General features: G+C 35.1%; 1 protein-coding gene across 1 annotated transcript; it reads right to left on the reverse strand.

The window, feature by feature from the left end:
* Positions 1-236: 236 nt before the first annotated feature.
* On the reverse strand, positions 237-20,602 carry LOC136811328 (ATPase MORC2A-like). The gene is made up of 25 exons (XM_067067943.1): positions 20,393-20,602; positions 15,878-15,931; positions 15,611-15,645; positions 15,032-15,100; positions 14,679-14,769; positions 14,454-14,498; positions 14,215-14,278; positions 13,857-13,931; positions 13,555-13,648; positions 12,955-13,084; positions 12,725-12,803; positions 12,292-12,421; positions 11,611-11,690; positions 11,220-11,305; positions 10,203-10,733; positions 9,504-9,621; positions 6,242-6,760; positions 5,626-5,729; positions 4,131-4,232; positions 3,729-3,765; positions 2,972-3,084; positions 2,488-2,581; positions 2,111-2,149; positions 1,510-1,704; positions 237-1,081 (listed from the first exon to the last, which is right to left on the reverse strand). Exons 1-25 carry the CDS (start codon positions 20,449-20,451, stop codon positions 989-991), a joined length of 3,036 nt encoding a protein of 1,011 aa, XP_066924044.1. The 5' UTR covers positions 20,452-20,602; the 3' UTR covers positions 237-988.
* Positions 20,603-21,858: the final 1,256 nt, after the last annotated feature.

The raw sequence follows: 21,858 nt of genomic DNA on the forward strand, positions 1-21,858 counted from the left end.
AGCAGAAATTTATACAAAATCTTAAAAAAAAACATAGCGAAATTAGGCTTAAGGGAATATCACCGAAGCGAGTCTTTTGTACAATCTAGCTGCATGATCTGTTAAGTAAGTAATTATCAAAGTCAAGAATACTTTAAAACATTCAATGGAATAAGTTCAGAGGACTGGAAAGAAAGGCTTACGAAGTAACATATAAAAATTGGAACTAAAAGATAAATTCGACTATACTAAATATGAAAAATAAATCTAAAATGGAGAATTTTCAGTTAAAAAGTTGGTTACATCAAGTAGTTTTAGAACCCTAAACCTAGTGAAGAGTTCTTGTTATAGTTAAAGAAGTTTGCGTATATATACTATCTCAGTAAAGTTGAGTATCAAAAAACACATTGTATTATCATAATATGAAAAGACCAAAATGGGATATGAAGAAATATTTTAACAGGGCTTCACCTTGACGGAGACTAAATATGTTTCGAATAAAACTAAACGCTAGAGACACAATCTGTTTGTCTACAGGGTTTACTGTAACCACTTCCCTAACAAATAACACATTATAAACGATATAAAAAGCACCTGTGATGATAAGAAGACACACAAACGACCATGAGGATGTTAATATTTACAGGCATTGCAATGACATATCTCTTGGTCATAACAAAATACGAACACTCTAGGTCGATTCCCAGATACTCAACTTTGCTGATTATCTCTAGTTTACATAATAAACAATATTATATACACCTAGGACCCTAAATGTTGGCACATCTGAGGAAAAAAAACTATAAAAAAGTATTTAAAAACTATAAGATGGACATACATCTATCAACTCTCACATGACATGAGGATTAAGTTTAATTTATCATGGGTCGATTCAATACTCTAGACAATCGATTGCATACGATGAATCTAACTCCAAACCAAATGGCAAATGATTGACGGTGTATCGAGAGACTTATCCAAAATATATTTCACCATCTTCCATTTGGTGTTATTTCTTCGATTCGTCGTTGATTTGTTCCACTATAGTTCTTAAGTAAATATCAACGTTCTCTGACGCGTCGCTAAAATCAAGTTTTTCGTCCTGAATAAACAAAATGCATAAATGTGATTGGAATCGTCAGATGGACTAAAATTTCATAAAACCCAAAAACTGTGAAAATAAGACATTTCTAGAATTTGTACGCTTAGTTAGGAATATTTGAAGGCTTCAGAAATTTTGGACGTTGTTTCAAAAATCGCACTTAGAAGTGCATGCCACTATAAAAAACAATGAAATTAAAATGCTTATAAAGAAATCATTGATAAGATGATACTGGACAGACTATACCAGAGATGGTCTGACATATGGGGATGAGCTCGAGTTTTTATAAGATGCTTCACTAACTGGTCATTTGAAGAAATAGAGAGAACGCATTCTTTAGAAAAAGTAATAAAATTGTTTGTTACCGATCAACCAAATCAAACAAGAGCTTGTAAAAACTCCAGCTTGTCCCGACATACGATACATACCTCGTTCAAGATATTTCGCAACATGACGTTGACATCCAATCGCAAATCTTTTAACGTTTTGGATGTCTTATTACTGAGCGTTTTCACCTCTTTGAGGTCTTTTTCAATTCGATTTTTCTCGGTCTCGCACTCGCGTAGTTTTTGTTCCGTTTCGTCAGCTTTCTTTATAAAGTTTTCTCGCGACGCTTGTAGTTGCTGGTAAAATCATGAAAAACAGTTAAAACAGTTTTTCTTTTGCTAAGAAAACTTGCGCAGAACGTTTCTTCGAATGTCAGACGTTCTACAGTCGGACATGTGCACCACACTGGACTATAAACACGAATAACTATTGAGAGACTAAATATTGACAATAGACAAAGACTAGCCCTGAGTCAAGATTTTGGAAAAATGTAGAACATACTCCTTACCTAAGGAAAAACTGGGAATTATACATCCTAGTTCCAGGAGTAAAGTATCAAACTAAGACCCTAGACTAATTGCCAATTAGAGCACTTTTAGAGTATTGTTACTTTATCAGTGGTGAGACTCCTTAATGATTTACTAGACTTCCAACAGTTTTTAACAGAAAATGCTCGAATGGACCTTGTGAGAATCGAAATACCTTTTTGATGTTCCTCTCATAGTCATCGAAAAACATATTCTGAAAACATAATAAAATTATCATATAATACAGGTGGATGAGTGCTAACCTGCAACATTTTGATAACAAAAAGATACAAATTTAGGCTTTCGAGTAAAATTATATTGAGACAGACTTTAGGTCATAGGGTTTTTTAGGTTATTGGGTTAGCTGGAAAGCTTATCAAGATCAATATGGCAACAAATTTTAACTCAGGTCCTCAAAAACAAACGACAGTCGAGGAAAATAATTTTAACAGGAACGAAATTAGCTAGCAGGTGGCATTAAAAAGGAGGCCATGGGTAGAACAAGTTCAAAATATCTAATAAATATGATTTTTGTTGGACGCAGCTTCTTACCAATGGGAAATCTTTCAACTGTTGCGGAGTCAGTGCTAATATTTCGCGTTTGTCTTTTTCGAAATCGGGCGCACGGAAGTAACATAAGCATCTCCTGAAAAATAAGGGTCCGAGAAGACGTGTTAAGATAGTGAAACAGTTGGTCAAACTACACTTGTTGACACTCTAATACAACGTTCTACCATTCGATACGTTCCATTATTCAATAACATTGGATGTCACCGTCAGCAAGACAAGAAACTCTCAAAAACGACTCTCTACTATTCGATACATTCCTTTTTTTGATGAAAATCCAATTCCCCTTGGAAATCGAATTATAAAGACTAAATTATGTTGAGTATGTAAATATTTTCGAAACAAACGGAAAAACCAGTGATTTTAAGCGCAGAAAACTCTCTATACTTTCAACGCATTGAACCAAATTTATATTGGGGATGGGATAATAATGGGCTCTTCGGAAACTCTAATGATTGTCTGTACAAACCTCAGCAAGTAGGTGGTTTTCTCCAGTAATTCACCAGTGGGGTCTTGGTAGTCTGCTTTATTGACAGCCGTATCTTCGTGGTCAACATTGTTTGAAACTTCCTCAGATTCAGGCTAATGATTAGAAGCACAGAATCTTTTCTATCAAGAATTTCTTTTATCAAGCATTTTACCAAACCCCTAGGTTCCGGTCAATTGAATACCAATAAATCAGGTAAAGGGATCGAAACATAAAATCTTAATTTACATAATTATTATCCATGACTGGTAAAGATTTCGAGTTAATGACACTTTTCAATCATGATATACAGATTTGACAGATATTGTTCCGTGATTTTCCTGTCGACGTTAAAAGGGAATTCCCCCCCCCCCCAAAAAAAAAAATCCGTATGCTAGGAGAACAAAATTTTCAAGGAAAAAATACTTCGGCCACCTTTTTGAGTACCTTGCCTTTTATCTTTCCGTCAAAAATCAGAAAACATTAATGAAGCAACTTTACACTATGTCTGCGAACCCTAGCTCCAAAATCTTCCAGGCCTCCAGGGCTAATCTCCTCAACAACAAATTGGATTAGACATGGGGACGAAGTTGCCTCCTCGTTAACAGCTGTTTCGAGTACCGAATATTAGACTGCCATTTTCCTTGTTTTACCAGGAAAATAAATTTATCTCTATGAGGCTAATATCATGTATCAAATTTGATTTTTAATTATTACTAGTTGAACGGTTAAGCATATTAACATTGAACGAATTTCATACCTCCCTTAGTCGAAGCATTGGATCAGTTTCGAAAAACCTGAAATTGCAAAAGAAAAGAGATAACATAATCAATGCTTGGTTATACACACATTAAGTATATACCGACGATGAAGTCGGGAAAGATGACGAAAATTTCATAGCAAGCCATTTTTTGCTTTTAAATTCTACTTAAACGTTTTATAAAGTATATACAATGCGCATTCGTGTGGCAAGCATTTCAGTATGACCTTACAGCACCAGCACCTTTGAGATTCTGGATTAAGCTATATTACATTTTGTACGAGATTTTAGTACGAACTACTAGTGAAAGATTCAAATAAGCTGAAAAGAGTATTTTCTGCCTTTAAATCAAAGAAGAAATTATTTTCCAGCAACAACGGGGAAAAAAAGATACAAACTTACCATTTATCGAATTTGTCATGAGAATGTTTCTCAAATTTTACTCTGACTCGTATGCTCCCCTCGGCTCCACCTTTCTTGTAAGCAACCACTGTCCCATTGTACCTTAAGTTAATAAAATGAAGCAGTCAGAGAATCATAACCTGACTGTCAAAAAAAACATTTTGAATACAATTTCAACTCTATGAAATAGTAATACTCAAAGATTTCGAGCCCTGGGAAACAGCGTCAGCCAGGTTCAGCCCCAGGCAAGAAAACAGCCCCCCTGAAATTTAAGCTTCTTTCAAATAGTTGAGGATTCAACGGAAGCCTCCAGTCATTGGACCTACCTGAATAATTTATCATTGTAAGATTCAGAGAAAGATGATATCTGTCTTTTTGCCATTCTCCAAATCATAATTTTTAGAGTGGCTTAATCAAGCCTACTTCTACACAATATGCAAAATTACATCAGTGCAGTCAAAACATGCGATTAGTATATGTAATCACATGATAACGAGTGAAATTCGAGAATAATTGCATGAGTGATTTTTTTTGTTATTAATTTCGAAACAAAAAAACACGAGCGCAATTTTCGAATTGTACGAGTTATCATGTGATTACGAGCTAATCGCACAATGGCTTTCACTACTTTTCCCCCGTCAGGAAAGTAAATTTTACACTAAAAGTTTTATATTTTTCTCTTCTCTTTATGTTTTTCTTTCATTGTTTGCTTATAGATTTTCTTTCTCACAAAATGAATTTCGAATGCAATTAAAACGTTCGATAAAAAAATTGTAAGAAAAAACATTAAAAATCTATTTTGTACACATTGGCGCGTCATTGAAGAGTATGATTAACGATTAACATGATGCAATTAACGATTAATTGCTCTCTTTGAAGGCGCGCCAAATAAGAACAAATAACTCATCGTGCGATTACTCGAAAAAGTTCACGTGATTTTATTCCCATGTTAGTTACTTGCTTCACAACTTACAGCTGATAACTTTATTAGTGTCAATAAATTCGAACCAATCAAAAATAAATGTCGTGCAACAAGGTAACAAGCACATAAAAATTTAGATTAAAAGCGTGATTTGTCTTCAGACAAACTTTGCAACCTGTGTATTATTATCAACTTGTGTAAATAATCCAGGCTTTGTACGTTTATCAGTTAGGTGCACTCGTGACATAAACGCCACTTCTGTACTCAACAAAAATAGTTAGCTAGATAGCCCTAGCCTTACCTACAAAATCCCAGCTCTCCCCTAATATAAGAAGCCCCCTAAACTCCAGGGAGGGGGCTGCACTATAAAAAATAAAGCTATGTTCGGATATAGAAGTAGATATATTATAAATTTGAGCATTCATGATTTGAATGCCATTTTCTAGCTCCCCTGAGAGAAAGTTAGAATATTTTTCCTTTCTGTTACATGTACTTTTCCTCGATTCAAGCGATCCCTGGTTTCCCCTGCCTTTTTCTACCGTATGGAGTAGAAAGACAAAATCAAACCCTTACCAGCTTTTGTTCATTTTTGCTTCCACCTTGCAACTTTGGGGATACTTCGTGCTTGTGAGCTCCTCTTCCTCTTCAGTGTCTGCTTTGTTCGCCTCTTCTTCCACCTGAAGGAAAAAAGAGTGCACGATATCTTTTTTAGCGGTCATAGCAAAGTTTGATTTTACACAGCAAGTTAGCACATATTCTTGCAATTTTGGTGAATTATGCAGAGTTTTGAGACGGAAAAGGCTCCTCATACACTTCACCGAGATGGAAATCCGTCCGAGACAGGAGAACTTATTATAACACTGTTTTTTATAAGAACTGTTATTTTGGCTCCGACCTTTCCATATTTTATCTTTATCAGGTTTAAATGCTTAAATGCTTACACTGCTTTATTTTCTTTTTGGCTAACTAGGGGTTTGAATTCAGTCAGAGGACAAATCAAATGAAAATAAAAATTGGTTGGGAGTATCGAGTATCGAAACGGACATAATTGCATTCCAACCACGCGTAAATTTTGAAAGCAACCGTTGAAGTGTAGACATGACTCATGTATAAACAAGAATATCAGCATAAGCCCTAAACCTGCAAAGCGTAGCTTTCTCATGCATCATTACGTAGAAAAATCTCTCACCTGTCGTATTTTGATTGGTGCTTTTTCAGCTTCCGTCTTTTTGGGTACTGGTTTCAGTTTAGTTTTGGACGGTTCAGGCGCTTTCGGTGGGTCCGGTTTGACCGTCGTTCTCTTGGGTCGTGATAAAACAGCGGGCTCTGGCGACGGCGACGGCGATTTAGCTTTACGTTGTTTCAAGCGTGCCAAAGGAGGCGAGGGACTTCTAGCCTTTTTTCTTGATTTAGCGGGCTGCGGTGGCGGGGAGGGCGACTTAGCTTTACGTTTGGGCGCCGGTGAAACAACTTTGTTCGCTTTCTTCTTGGACGGGGGTGGAGATGGGCTTCTTGCTTTCTTCCTTTGTACACGTGGAGGCGGGGACGGTGATTTAGCTTTTCGAACAGGCGCTTTCTTCTTAGGCGGGCTTGGACTTGGGCTTGTTGATTTTTGACGACGCCCTCTCTTTGCGACTGGCGGAGGCGTTGGTTCACGTACAGGTGACGGTGAGCGTGCCCTTCTATTTTTCTTGATTTCCGATTTTTTCTGGAAAAATTACAATAAAAGGTTGCTATTACGGCCAAAAACAAAATGACATCGTCGTACACCCGGAGCTGTCTATTGTAAAATTCCATCTGTAATTTGCATAAAAAATTATTAACCAAGTAATTTATACCAGCCGGTACCCGGCGTCGCACGCCGGTTAAGCTGTAGCTGAACGCACTAAAAGTCCTTTGGAAGTTGAAGCTGGCTTAAAAAACGATCGAATGAATAAAAAGATATCTTCAAAGTTTGACTCTAACCCTCCCCCGGAGATCTTTTTCTCGCTTCGCTCGCATTAAATACGCCGTCCAGTTTTCGACAATTTGAGAAAATGTCATGTTAAAGAGGAATGAAATGTAGAAATGACAATTCTTTAGGAAAAAGCGGGAAAGCCACAAAGAATAGTGCAACTTTGTTTTTATCAGATTTAAAAATATAAATAAGTCAATTCTTAATTGCTTTTTTTAAACCCTTGTCATAACTTTTCGAATTTTAACATGTAAAATCACGTACAAGAGCAGCCACCGGCTAGGAAGTATGAAATATATGTTCTTGAGGTCCCTTTCTCCTGGAAAAAACTATCTGTTTTGTATCCTAGGCTCTCCTGGATTATATCATCTGTTCTGGGAAAAAATGGGACTCCTGGAAAATGTATATCAATCTATTCTCTAGAAATATTATGCTCCTGGAAAAATATAACAGCTATTCTCTAAGAAAGTTAAATTGCTCCTAGAAAATGAGACCTTTTAAGAAAATTATGAAGCTCCCTGGAAAACAAATCTGGCATCTGGTTATGTTTTTCACAATTTAGCTTCTGGATTTTTTGAACAGATTGTCCGCTGGAAAATTGTATGTGTTTTTCCTCAAAATGTGCTCCTGGATTTTAAGAACAGATGTCTTTAACCCTTAGCCCACGCGGGACGCACATGTGCGTCCGCGCCTATATACGAGGGACGCGTATACGCGTCTTTTATATGTATGGTCATTTAAGCAATGATATTTAGTTTTCTGTTGTTGTGAGAATCCTATGGTTATGATATTTGAAAAGAGCGATAAATTTCCATTCCGGAAAGTATAGGTTTCAAAGGGTTAGGATGAAGTGCGCAATCAAAACAAACATTTGAAAAACGTTCAAATTCAAGATGGAGGCGGTGAAATGACTGTTATGAAAGTTAGAGGTAAGGATTTGAGATTTCTTCAAGTATTTTGGCAGTTTTAGTGCAGAATTTTTTTATCCTTCAACACATCAATGTCTTCTACTGCTGTTCTGTAAGTTTTTTATTTGTTTTTCACTAAAATAGCTTTTGAAAAAATAGATTTTCATTGGCCCATATTTTGCACTTTTTTTCGGTGTCGTAAAATGTAGTGTTGAACTTTTTGAAACTTTGACTGAGATAAAATGCAGTATAGGAGTAATGTTATGGCTCAGAAGAAAGCAGATAAATTTTCCTTTTCAAAGATATATAACTTTTTAGCTGAAGTTGTTTTGTTTAAAAGTTATACCGGTTTGCGTAAAAGGTGACTTTTTATGAAAAACCACTGCGCGCTGTAGGGTCAAACACAGCGGTCGACAGCGGAGTCAAAGGGTTAAGGATACCCCTGGATTTTAACTGGGTGTTTTGAGGAAAGTCTCTCCTAGAAAGATTTATCCATAAAATCTACTCTCCTGAAAAAAAAGAACAGATAATTCAAAAAAATCTGCCGGCGGCTGCTCTTGGACGTACAGTTTTTAACAGTATCAACCACTTGAATGTTTTTATATGAAGAAAGAGATGGACTAATTTCTTCTCTTGCTTTTTATCGCCCTTTGAATGCTGTTATTGTTCGACAAACTTTTTAATTTTTATGTTTTGATTTGCATTTGAAATGCTCTTTTCTATAAAAGAAACTTGTTTTGTTTTGAAAAGAATTCGAATGTCATTAACCAGACGTTACTAATCGATAAAATCGATTATCGATTAAAATCGGTAGCTAATCGATAACTAATCGATCGTTTAAACATCGATTAAAAACGATAATCAATAAATAATCGGCGCCTAAAAATTGTGAGTATCGATTATATCGATCAGATATAAGATATCGATTAAAAATCGATAGGGTCGAGGTATCGATTATATCGATGTTAATCGATATTATCAATTATTAACACTGTAATCGATATTATCGATTAAAAATCTATGGTGATAATTCAATTGAGTGCTAAAAAATTGTGAGTATCGATTAGCTATCGATTATTGTTTTTAATCGATATTTAATCATTCGATTAATTATCGATTAGCTATCGATTTTAATTGATAATCGGGTTTATCGATTAGTAACGTCTGGCATTAATAGATACGATCGTTAAATACATTCGAAAACATTTCAAACAAAAGAAAAGAGAAAAACAGGATCGGGCAAAGCTGGGCAGAAATTAAAATTACTAAATGTAGACGGGCCTTAAATTTCACATCAAAGGCTGAATAAAGTCTAAACCAGGCTCTATCCGATCTGTCAATCAAAACAAACTTATCGAGAACAAAACATTGCTTGCAAAATCTTTTCCAAATGGCGCGAATCCAATAGAACAAATTTGTGGAGCAAGAGACTAAAAGTCATAATTCTAAAACACAAACAAAGCAGAAACGCAAGTGGTGACACACAGACACACAAAGCACCGCTATTAATATATAGATTGAATTATTTCCTATTATAAACTCTTTATAACTTTCTGACGTTTACCAAACAAAAGACAAAATATCTATACCTGGTTTAATTTTTCTTCAAGTTTGCGAACTTCGTCCGCTCGTTTATCGTTCAAGTTTTTGATTTCTTTCGTCAGCTTTCCAGTTTGTATCGTGATTTTCTGTTCCGGCTTCTTGCAACTATCAATCAAGATAAAGAACAAGAGCAATAATTCATTATAGTTGAGAAATTGAAGAGCAACATTACGATAGATAGTCCTATTGTTCTAGGGGTCGTGACCCTTGGTAACATCTTAACGAATGTTCACGGTTTAAAAACACACTACTTTTACAAACTTCTCATTCAGACAAATAACAATTCTAGCGATTTAAATAACTTTACACCTGAAAGAAGTATTTAAACCGTGTCAAGGAGCAATGGTGAAGTTTGGGCTAACTTTACTGTGGGTCCTGCATTTAAATGGAAAGCAGGAATCAATTAAAGATAACAAAGTAAACTGCAGTCAGCTGCAGTTGTACAAGCAATTACAAAAGTTTGTTGTCTCAGCGGAAATGGATTTTTAGCGACAAAGAAGGCAAGCATCTTTAAATTTTGTTGAATTTAGAGACAGGAATGCTGCTTTTTGTACGTCGCTGACACGGAAGAATTTTGACACAGTAATTGGTCTTGAACCACAGGAAAATAACCGATAAATATTCCAAAGTTCACAAGCTCGCAAAATCGATTACACCTTTAGTATTGATTGACAAAAAATTCTGACCTTGAAAGTGCAATATCTGTATTATTGCTGCAAACCCAAGCAGGTGGGACCACATAGTTGATCATTTTCCTACTAAACGTTAACTGTCTCCATTTCAAACAATCGTTACATTGCGCCAATTGTACGGTACTCGAAAGTCGCTTCATCTTGAATTTCGCTTCATCAGAGGGATCATCCTTCCATGATGAACCGTAACCGAAATCATCCCAGAACTTAGTTATACCTTGACTTTCAATTTTAGAGTCTTTCCAGTACTGTAACATATGATCAGACATGGATCTCAATAAATGTTTGTATTCTTTTTGGTCAGCAAAATCTTGCTTATTATGCGTAGGTTCTAATACTAGATAAGGAACATCAACAATACCGACTATGCCGGAACACCGGTTATTTCCGCCTTGCATTTGTCCACCAACTTTTTCGTACATTCGTATCAGGCGGTTACAGTTATATATAAATAGTCCATCACAGTTTCGTTTATTGATGTTGAAACCGAAAGTGAAAGTTAACGTTTTGGGCTCCTTAGCAGACCTGAAAAAGGAAAGTATCAAATTTTAAAAGTTGAGATAGCTCCAGTGAATCTGTGTTTCACTTCTGTTTGTAAAGTAAGTAAGTCTATTCAACTGGTAGCTGTCGGCGTTTCCGGGAGTGAGGGAATCTATTCCTTTTCTATTTGTGCTAGACCTAGGAGGTCAAATGCTAAAGTGGAGCGTCACACATATTATCAGCTCCCATTTATTTACCGCCCAGATCAGATTACCCAATATAAACTACTCATTCGCGCTGAGTTGAAGATTGCCGGGGATCAAAGCCATCACCTTTGGATTACAAGGCGAATACTCTACGAGTTGTCAACCAAACTAAACTTCCGTTTCATAAGTCTGAAAGAAATCATCAAATCTTGCCGACCCAATGGAGAATGAAAATTCACCAAATGGACAAAGCAGTTCTTTAAGAATTTTTAGTCACCCCTGAACAATACACCTCTCACGACCCCTATGAATAGGTTCGTCTTACTTCCGTTTCGCTTCGGCGAGTTTTCGTTTAAAATCGGCATCAACTTTGGCTTCGTCTGCTTTAGCTCCAGCTTTAGTAATGGCTTGCTATTGTAAAGAGAGGAGAGGCTGTGAAATAATCATGTGCACAAGACAATAAATTAAGTTTTGGATGACATACAAACAATTAATTAGACTAGCGATGGTCGAAGGTTATTTGACTAAATTTTCGTTTACTTTCTAATCCAAAGCAATAATTTCAAACTGTGTATTGCTTTCTTCCCCAATTACTCTATAGTAAAAACCTGAATCTGAAAGTTTCGAGTTTAACAGTGACATGGGTGGAAGAGGGTGGTGTTAAAGTTTCTCAATATGAACAGAAATTATTGTTAGATTGTAATTTGCAAATTTACCTTTCCTTCTTTAGTCGTGATGACGTTCGTTGCATTTACTTCTCTTGACTGAGTCATTAGTTCTTTTGCCTTCTCCTCAGCTGAAAAAAAATAAATCATCAGTTGTGTCAAAACTGCAGAAATCTTTTAAGCACGAATTCAAGAATGTTACTTTTCATCGTCTTTAGCTTTAGTCTTGTTTAGCAACTTCATTTTTCGATATGCTGTAATATTTTTTCTGAATTAGCAAGATAGATGCTTTCGAATAAACACTTTTGACAAAAAAAATTAACATCTTAGCCTGAAAAACATGTGCATTTCGAATATAATCTCGAGATTTTTTCATTTTCTGGATTTAAGCCTATGGAGATTTTGCATTGTGTGTTGGTCTAAACTTGTTCCAACAAGCATTCCATGTTTTTTTGAACTATCTAAACAGTCCCAAAATATTTGGAACATATAAACTTAAGTGAACTTCTGGGTGACCCACAAAAATATATAATATTTTGATAAGCTGACGAAATGATAAGAATTTTACCAAATTATTTTTGCATTCCAAAGTGAACAAGCAAATTTATAATTGGGTACAAAATGTTTGAAATTTAGTTAAAGTGGTTACTTTTGATAAAGCCCAAAAAAGGTATGAAAAAGAGGTATCAAAAATATATTATAACACAATTAGCTATCACTGTAAACACTTACCATCTTTAGCAAGTCTTTCAGCAATTTCAGCTTCAATTTCTGATCGCTTCTTGAATCTGGTTGATGTGAACGTGTATGATTTTGGTTTGTACAAAGAGTAAACCATTTTTCGAGTCAAAATCTTCTGGTCCTAGATTTGATGAATTGAAAGTAAAGGTACATATAGTAGAACATCAACGTTTTGTAAATTTAGTTATCAGTTGAAACAGGTTGAAATATCGATAACAGCTGAGCGTGATTTGGAAAAGGATACATTGGCTCCATAACATAAACGTGCTTGAAGAACACAAATTTGTTCCAGTTATGGAATATAGAAAACTGGCTTTAATAAATATGTATGTATGTATGTATGTATGTATTTAATAATGTATGTTCAAAATAGAAATCATCAAATAACAGTAATTTGGCTTTATGGAAAAAGGTTTTCTCTCACCTGTATATAGATTTTCATGTTGGGTTCACAGTACAAAATACTGCAGTAATTTCGAAAGGACATTTTTTCTGGTTGTATGCTAAGACAAGAATGAAAAGTTAATAGCTAGTTGCTCAACAACATCAAACTTGAGAAAAAATTGGATGAAAACTACACTGCAAATAAGTCTCTTTAAAATCAACAAGCTGTTTGATAAGAAGTAAACTATCCTCTTCTTAAATAATTCTTACTTTTCATCAATATCATAGACCTCAGCACTGTGTGGATCAGCCATCAAGATGTCCTTTTCATCTTTCTTGATATCAAGCTCAGGTAGACCGTTGTCCATCAACTTCATATTGTATATCATCACATTTGTCCCTGAAAAAGATTTATTAACTATTTTTAAGATTTTGACCAAATTCAAAAGAAAAAGAATATGCCTACATTAATTATACAATTCACAATTGAGACAGTTTTTTAGGTAAAGGTGACACTCTCCTATTCGACGTTCTCCTATTTGACGTTCTACTATTCGACACGCTCCATAATTGGATAATATTGAAAGTCACCGTCAACATGAAAGTAGCATAAACAACGCTCTACTATTCAATATATGCTCCCTTATTCTATGAAAATCCGATTCCCCTTAAAAATCGTCAACTGTATCAAGAAAACCTAAATTTCAAAAGTTTCGTTTTGTTCTGCCCCATCCCCTTATTTAGTTCTACCTAAGTCTGAAAAGCTCCCTTTGCTTTACTAAATATTTGAATTACACAACATTATTGTTGCAATTACAGAGCCATCATTGAGAAGAAGTATAAAGGCTTATTAAATGAAATGATGCCTACCAGCATTAGCGGGGATTTTCTCAAATTCTGCAAAGACTTCATCTTGCGATTTAAAAGGTGAATACTTTGTAATTATTTCAACTTCCAAGTTATGCTATAAAAACGAATTTTGAAAGAGAAAAATAATTAGAAATTTCAGTTCCAATTGGTCATACTAAAGAAATGAACACTGGAAGTTTGAAGATATTATGCTAAATCCAGAAGCTGAGAATAACTTTTTCAACGGTTTTGAACACCCGTGTTTCTTCCACTTAACAAGTTAACCATCGAAATTTGAGCATAAAACTTTTTATGAGTCTTACTTTTTCAATTGTTTGCCCATCACCAAGGTAAGGTTCTTTTGTCTTTGAATTCCATGAAGGCATTGGAACAATAACCTAAAACACAATCAAATACAATCAGCCTTTCTTGAAATACAGATATATCAATGTAATCTATCATCATAAAATGACTAAAAAATAAATTGAAATTACATGCTAATAGAGCAGGGGGCTCAGACAGATGAACGATTTTGGAATTGTGCAAATTTGTTTCTTATAACATGCAGTGGCAAGAGATAATACCAATTATCTCACCCTAAGCAGTTTTAAAGCTTAAAATGTCCAGCTTTTTTAGGGCCTGTTAAAGCCCTAGCTGAGTTAGGTGCACATAATTGTCTACCTCGTGGATATCTTCTTTTTCGTGAAACGTTCTTGACAAGAAAAGACAACTCATTGTATCACCTCTAAAATTGAAATATTTTTGAATGTTTTAAATAAATGAAATCCTAAAATTTTACAATTCTAATATAGTAGAACCATTTTGGTTTTCAAGAAGGTGACACTAAAAACATTTTTTATAATGTTGCCTGTATTATTGTAAATAGAGAAAAACAAGTGAGCAAGGTCAAATGTTCTTACTTTTTGGTAAACAGAATCATGTCTTTACCAATCCTCATTGAACCTCTGAAGAATGAAAAATATAAATAATGCTCTATTAAATTTGTCACCGATCTCCATAAAATCACACACATTGTGTAAAAAGGATGAGGTAAACGCATTAAATTGGATGATAGCACAGGAAAATGAGGTTATTTTGTCATAAATTAAACCAGCAACTAGAGAGAATAGATAACACAAACTTACGATTTCAAACCATTACCATATTGCCCAATGTGATTGGCACCTGCCTCTCTTTTAGAAGAGCGACCAAACTGTACCACTTGAGAGACTTCAACTAAAATTAGAAAATTTGTTGAATGTTAGGTTATTTGCGAATGAGTTTGATTAAAAAAACGCATGTTTAAGTAGTACAGAATCCTTAATGAATGGCGTCCGGTAAAACGCAAAAAAAAATCAATTAAATTAGGTTTGCAAATTTTTAACATTTTGACTAATATATTATTTATGTTCTAAAAAATAAATCATTTAAAAACCTAAAAAATAATCATCATATTATGATGGGAAAATGCTGTTAGGAATGAAAACAAATTTCTTACTTGGATCCATACCACATCCATTGTCCATGAAACAAAGAATAAAACCTCCACGGATGTTAGGTTTTGGAGCTGAAAATATTTATTATGAGAAAAAGTTGTATCTTGACATTTTTCAAAAGTAAATCTTGACAAAAGCTTTTAACCTTAGAACCACTGAACCAAATTAAAAAAATTATACACCAAAGTTAAAGTTTGCCTTTCCTCTTTATAATGGAAAAGGAATTTAGAAAATATTCAAATTATTTCGGACACAGTTACCCTCCAAACCCTTATACTTTTTTCGGGTTCACCCAGCGATAAAAAAAGGTTTAATTATTTATTATTTGAGGGCTCAAGTCTTTAAAACCTGGTTTCTTGTAAAAACAAGTGTATTAGATAGGATATTATAGGCTGTATCATGTTATTCTTTTTAAACTACTGTATAAAATCAATCTATTCCCACAAAGAAACATCAAGAGTGTAAGAGAAATCTAAAAATGAAAAAAAACAAAAAAAAACTTGTAGCCTGCCAAGCGAGTATCTTTTTCATCAGCCCCATTTCTGAACACAAGACTCTTTCTTTAACCTTAAAACAGTTACCTGTATAAATTCTCATTTCTGTAGCATTTGCATCTCTAAATCAGAAGAAAAAACTACTTAGTACTACTGCATTAACAATAGAAGAAGTAATATATCAATGAAAACCATATGATTTTTTATATCGATAATATAATATATTTGTTAATCAATTTTACACAAGACGATATTATAAATGAAGTGTAATTTATAATCTTGTATCAGGTCTATAATGTGGTTGGGAAAACTTTCTGTATAGAAATGTTAGGAAAAAGACAAGAAATTGTTTACCTTGCATTATCAACAAGCTCTGCCAGAGCCCCAAATAGAAACTCATGAGTTGTACTATAAAGTAAAAGCCACATCTTTAAAGTTTATCACTCTCCACTAAGGAAAGACAGTTTCTAGCTTGTCTACAATCTTGAGATACTTTTCATGTACTCCATTAATTTGAGGATATTTGCCATGACTAAACTAATGTAGTAAACACCTTGTGTTGGCATTGGGCAGAAAGGGTGCCTTATCCCTTTTCTTAAGTCTTAGATTTCGGCACACACCAAACCTTCTAGCTAGCCAGATTTGTTTAAGTTTTTCAAAATGAGGAATGTGCTGTCTGGACTCGACTAGAAATCAAAAAATAAGCACATCCATGCTCAGCCAAATTTTAGGTGTTCTAATAAAGAAAAACGTGTATAAAAATTTAATTGTTTGAAAATTCATGAGTTGAATTTTCTTTTATTCTAAAAAACACTTTCATGATATGTTATGAAAATACTCATACAATTTTAGAGCAGCAATTTCAATGTTTAGTATGTGATTTTTAATGATTTTATGACTTAAAAATGTAGATATATTTTTGATTTTAATAATGATATTAAGACGGCAATCACAAATATCTTCATTTCGCGTCCTCGTTGGGTCTATAAAGTGAGTCAGTTGGTCGTAAAATTTTCGGGTTTTCCATTATAAGTAAGACCTCCATGATCCATTTTTGGAGTGTATTCTTGAAGGAAACTGCCAGCCAGCCAGCAGCCAAAACAACCCTGTGTTATGGGTGGTTTCAAATTATGACCTTTGAACACTGTCAGTCTAAACTTAAACTCCTATATCAGGATTAGAAACTAGGCTAGTCTTACCTCTTTTATCTTTTCCCTTACAACAATACAATGCTGACAAGTTGACACAACACATGCTTTTCAATAAGACACACGCGATTGGGCCGACCCTAAAAGAAAAAAGTTTCCGCTTCACCGGCCGGGTGAAATTTCTTTTTGTCGTGCACATTTTTTTTTCATAAGAACCAAATAGATAACAGATGAAACTTTCTTTATAAAAACCTTTCTCATGACTCATTCAAACTGTTACATCGTTCCTATATAACACTCTTAAAAAAGTTTGTTTATTTAGCAAGCTTTCTGGACGTTAAAGATCAAATAAATAGTGTTATGCATATTAAATCAATTTATTAGAATGAAAAGTTAGTTGATTCTTAGAAAAAAAAATCAAAAAGTACAGCTTTTTATAATTGATAGCAACACATTTCTTTCATTGTAAAGGACCAAAAAAAAATTTTTCCCGGCTGCCCGCATGACTTTTTTTTTGTCACCCAGTGGACTGGAAGCAAAAGTTTTTTAGGGTCGACCTTGTGCTTGCACTTAGTAAAATGCTCATCAATCTCGTATGGTGAGCGAAAAATTGCGCGCATCAATCATACTTTGATTCTATAGAAAAGTATCTAATTGTAAAGAAAAATTTTCTCATCTTCAATTTACTGAAGAAAGCGGGAATTTGATGAAAGAGTTAGATTGTCAACAAAGTGCCGTAAAAAATCATTGAATAAAAGAAGAACTTTAAAATCTTCAATATGTTCATTTTGAAGAATAGATGCAATAAAAGTGTAACATGGAAAAGTTTCATTTTTCATTGCATTAATTGAAATGGGGGATTTGGAAGATGTTTATTTTTTTGCACAAACCCCTGTAACCATGGGCGAGCACCCTGTTGCTAAGATGTTGGCTTAAAATCGAAAAATGAAACCACTCAAAACGAAAGTAAAATCGGCCAGTACTTGAAATTCCGTAATCTTGATATACAAGTTTAAGTTGACTGTGAACTCAGAACCAAAATGGCACATGTAATGATAAACAAAGTCAAAATGCTGCGAATGCGTTAGAAATCGCTTGGGAAAAATTGGCAATAATGAAATTTTTGAACGAAGGGAAACGTCATCGACAGAAAAAGTCTCACAAATTTACCGACTCAATTCTACTTAATTTTTGATACTCGGTCGGGCAACGCGAAACGAAGATATTTGTAATTGCCGCCTAAACATAATTATGCATGCATGACATCACTTATGATTAGGAGATATACATTTTACCACCGGCAAATTTCGTAAAGTAGGTTTGTTTTGATTTAATTTTGTATTTTAATGACCAACCAGGTCATTCATTTGAGAAGATATGCATGTTAGCCTCCACTGATGCAAGTTACCTGATCTTGCAGTACACAGTCGACAAGAGTTTTTTCCACCTTGTATTCAGCTCTTATTTGTCAGTTACTGTAGTCACACTAGGAAATCAAGCTTTCAGAAAAAACAACATCAGTCATTTACAGGATGTATTTGAAACAACAAGGATGAGAGCTACCTGAATCAAGTTCAAGTTTCCAAGACAATTAATTAAAACTTGAAAACTTAAAATGAGACAAAATGACTAATTGCAAACATGCAGCATCCAGAATATCAACCAACCAAATTTTGTCGAATTCAATTCCCGAGACAGCGCTTTGATTTTTAAGGCCTTGTTTTCACGCCAAAGTAAAAATATTTTCAGACATGTAGATGAGTCAATGTTTGAGGTCCGGCAAAATTTCCGGGAAATAGCCTATCCGGCAGTGCGCGGGTCTAGGTGGGTTTCATCTCCCCAGTAGATCTTTTTCTTGGGAAGTTGATCTTCAAATTAGTTTTCAAGGTTGGCTTGGCTCAAATTTTTTCATCTATGGCTCAAATTTTAGGCAATTTGTCATAGTTTTTGAAAGTGTAAACTTCATTAAAAAGCGCCAGGTTATTTTTTCATGAATCCCCTTAGAAGTTTTGCGGCACATTTTTTACTTGCGAGTCAAGTAAACGATGATGTAGCACTTTCGCAGCATTAATCTTTGATACGCATTTTGGCAGGACGCTAGTGTGACTAACTGTTTGTTAATTAAGAGAACTCAGAATGTTCTTAAAATGCCTATCATACAGCGAAAATAATAATATCTATCTAAAAAAGGTTGAAAATACATAACCAAACTGTAAAATCAGCCATAAACACAGTTTTAATACAAGATTTCTTTCTGATAGAATTATTCTAGAGAACAAAATCACTACCGTGAGATTGGGTAACTTGCATCAGTGGAGGCTAACATACATAGCCCTCAAATGAATGACCAGCTGAATGACATGTCTGGTCATTAAAAGTATATATGCATAATTTATAACTCAAAGTCCATCTGGAACAGCTGTAGCGATTTGAGTGCAACGTGCAACGGGTTTAAAGTAAACAATATCGTGAACATTTTACTGACCAAAAACATTTTAAACTGCATCATTAAATTTATGTTTAGAGTTCCTGAAAATATTTTTTTATACTCTGGAAATCTTTTTTATTTTGTGTTTTGTTTTATTTCAAACATGATAGACATTAAAAATCACATGAAAGAGCTTTATTGTTTCAAATCCTTAAGTCAAAATTTCAACCGCAAACGCCCGCAAGTGTGCGGGTGTGTGCAGGCGTTACCCAGGGTTGTCATTAAAATACAACCACGCAGCTCCGCTCGTAGCTCTACTCTACCATTTTTGTTTTGATTTAACTTTGTATTTTAATGACCAGCCAGGTCTTTCTCATTTCTTGCGAAATAACCATTGCTATGACCAGACGATGTCAATCGAACGAATCGAACGCCGAATCAATTGAACGCAATCGAACGCAATCGAATGATTGAAATTCGATTGCCGAACGCAATCGAATGCCAATCGAATATTACCGCGATTTTCTCGATTGATTCGATTGCGTTCGATTAGTGCCTGGATTCGATTGATTCGATTGATTCGATTGCGTTCGATTGACTAATGTATTCGATTGATTCGATTGATTCAACTACGTTCGGTTGGCTTATGCATTCGACTGGTTCGACTAATTGATTCTGTTGATTAACATTGATTCTCGTTCAACATTTGAATAGTTAAACGAGATGATATGAATCATTTTAGCCTGGATTCTAGAAAATGCAGATCATGCAGGCCCACATGTTTACTGCAAGTTGTGTGTCAAAGCCCGTTCGTTGCGTTGATTTATCTATCGTATCGCGATACTTAACCTCCCTAATAAGAGGCGCTCGAAATTGAAAGGAATTGAGGTAAATTGGAATCTAATTTAATCGAACACCCGTCGAATGCAGTCGAACGTAATCGAACATCAATCGAACGTAATCGAATATCAATCGAACGTAATCGAATATCAATCGAATCAATCGAATTTTACCCAGAATTTTACGTTCGATTGATATTTGATTGCGTTCGGCAATCGAATCGCAATCATTCGATTGCGTTCGATTGATTCGATTGGAATTTTCGTTCGATTCCGTTCGATTGACATCGTCTGGCTATGAGATGGAAAACTTAGACAACAATAGCATACTAAAAGATATACAGCAAGGTCTAGGTATGCTACAGTTAAGCGTGACTGGTTAAAAGTAGCTTGAAATCAAATGAAAAACTCTAATGGAAATGTATGTGAAAAAAGAATAAATATAATTATATACCTGTTTGTGTGAAGATACTCGTATGTCAATTGGGCACGACTCAAGTTTGAGTACGCCATCTTCAATCCAAATAATATCAAGCGTAATTTGTAATATTATTTCATAATTTCCTTTAGCTCCAACATACACAGATAGGCAAAATGCTAATGGAGATTACCAATGGACACTGCACTTATAACTTTCATTCACAAAAAGTTGAGCGGGAACTTCGACTCCACGAGATTTCAGCGTCACATGGTATCATAGGACGTTTTTGATTGGCTCAATTTAAATCTTTAAAATGGTGGATGTGAGCTGTGGATGTAAACATAGCTTAGTTCTTTACATTCTCTCTTTTCCGGTTTTTAAGCTCTGTGATTAGTCTATAATCGTAGAAGAGGCGTAATGGGCGGAAAAGGGCGGTGACATAATAATAATAATACTAATTGATTTGATTGCTCTTGTTGAGGCCCTGATGGTGGATTGACACAGATTTCTATGGAAGCCGAGAAGAGAAGGGTCAACGTGCGATCTCTTCCGAAACTGTCGAGATTTCTTTCAAGCTGTCGCGTTTCTCCAGAAACTGTCGTGTTCCTTATCTGATATTCCGATGGCGTATTGGCGGCCGCCCACCCTAAAGCTCTAAAGGAGCGGACCTATGGAATATGCCTGACCTTTAGAGCAAAGCGTGTCGTAGCATATTTCCACATCTGGTACCAGATAATCGTGTTCCCAGAAACTGTGTCGCGCTCCCAAAAGCTTTCGCGTTCCCCAAAAAACTGTCGCGTTCCAAAAAACTGTCATTTTCCCAAAAGTTATCGCGTTCTCAGAAACTGTCACGTTCCCCCAAAAGTTATCGCGTTCCCAGAAACTGTCCTTTTCCCAGAAGAATCTCAGGCGTTTCCCCAAAAACTATATGATTTCAGGGAATCCCCTTTGCTATGTAGCTCTTTTGTGCAAAGTTCATTTTTATTTCTCATTTGACGATGTTTTGACACATGTGTGGTCATCATGTTAGAGGTATTTTCTGTGGTAACTGTGGTACAAAAAAACGAAATAAGGTGTAAACGACCTTGGAACAGAAAGAGAACTAATCAAACATTACTTCATGATAAGGTTTTCAATATGAATCGATTCTTCTATTCCTAAGATGTAACCATGGATTGGGTAAAAGTTTAAGGTTTAAGTAAGTTCACTAAAGCGAAGATTGAGAGACTATGGTTTGTGTAAGGCTGGTGGCGAGGTCGACGATGATCAACTTCGCAGATCATAAGTTTAACTACCGCTCCCGCGTTTTTTGCGGGGAATCACCCTTAGCAATTCAATTTTTGTTTTGATTGTTTGAGCGAAAAAACGCGGCTGCCAGTTTTTTAGGAAACGAAACAGTTTCTGAGAACGTGACCGCTTTTGAGAACGTGACACCTTTTGGGAAAGCGACAATTTCTAAGAACGCGACAGTTTTTGGGAACGCAACAGTTTCTGATTTT

The sequence above is a fragment of the Clytia hemisphaerica genome, unplaced genomic scaffold (assembly GCF_902728285.1).
Source record: "Clytia hemisphaerica strain Z4C2 unplaced genomic scaffold, Clytia hemisphaerica genome assembly, whole genome shotgun sequence".
NCBI lineage: Eukaryota > Metazoa > Cnidaria > Hydrozoa > Leptothecata > Clytiidae > Clytia > Clytia hemisphaerica.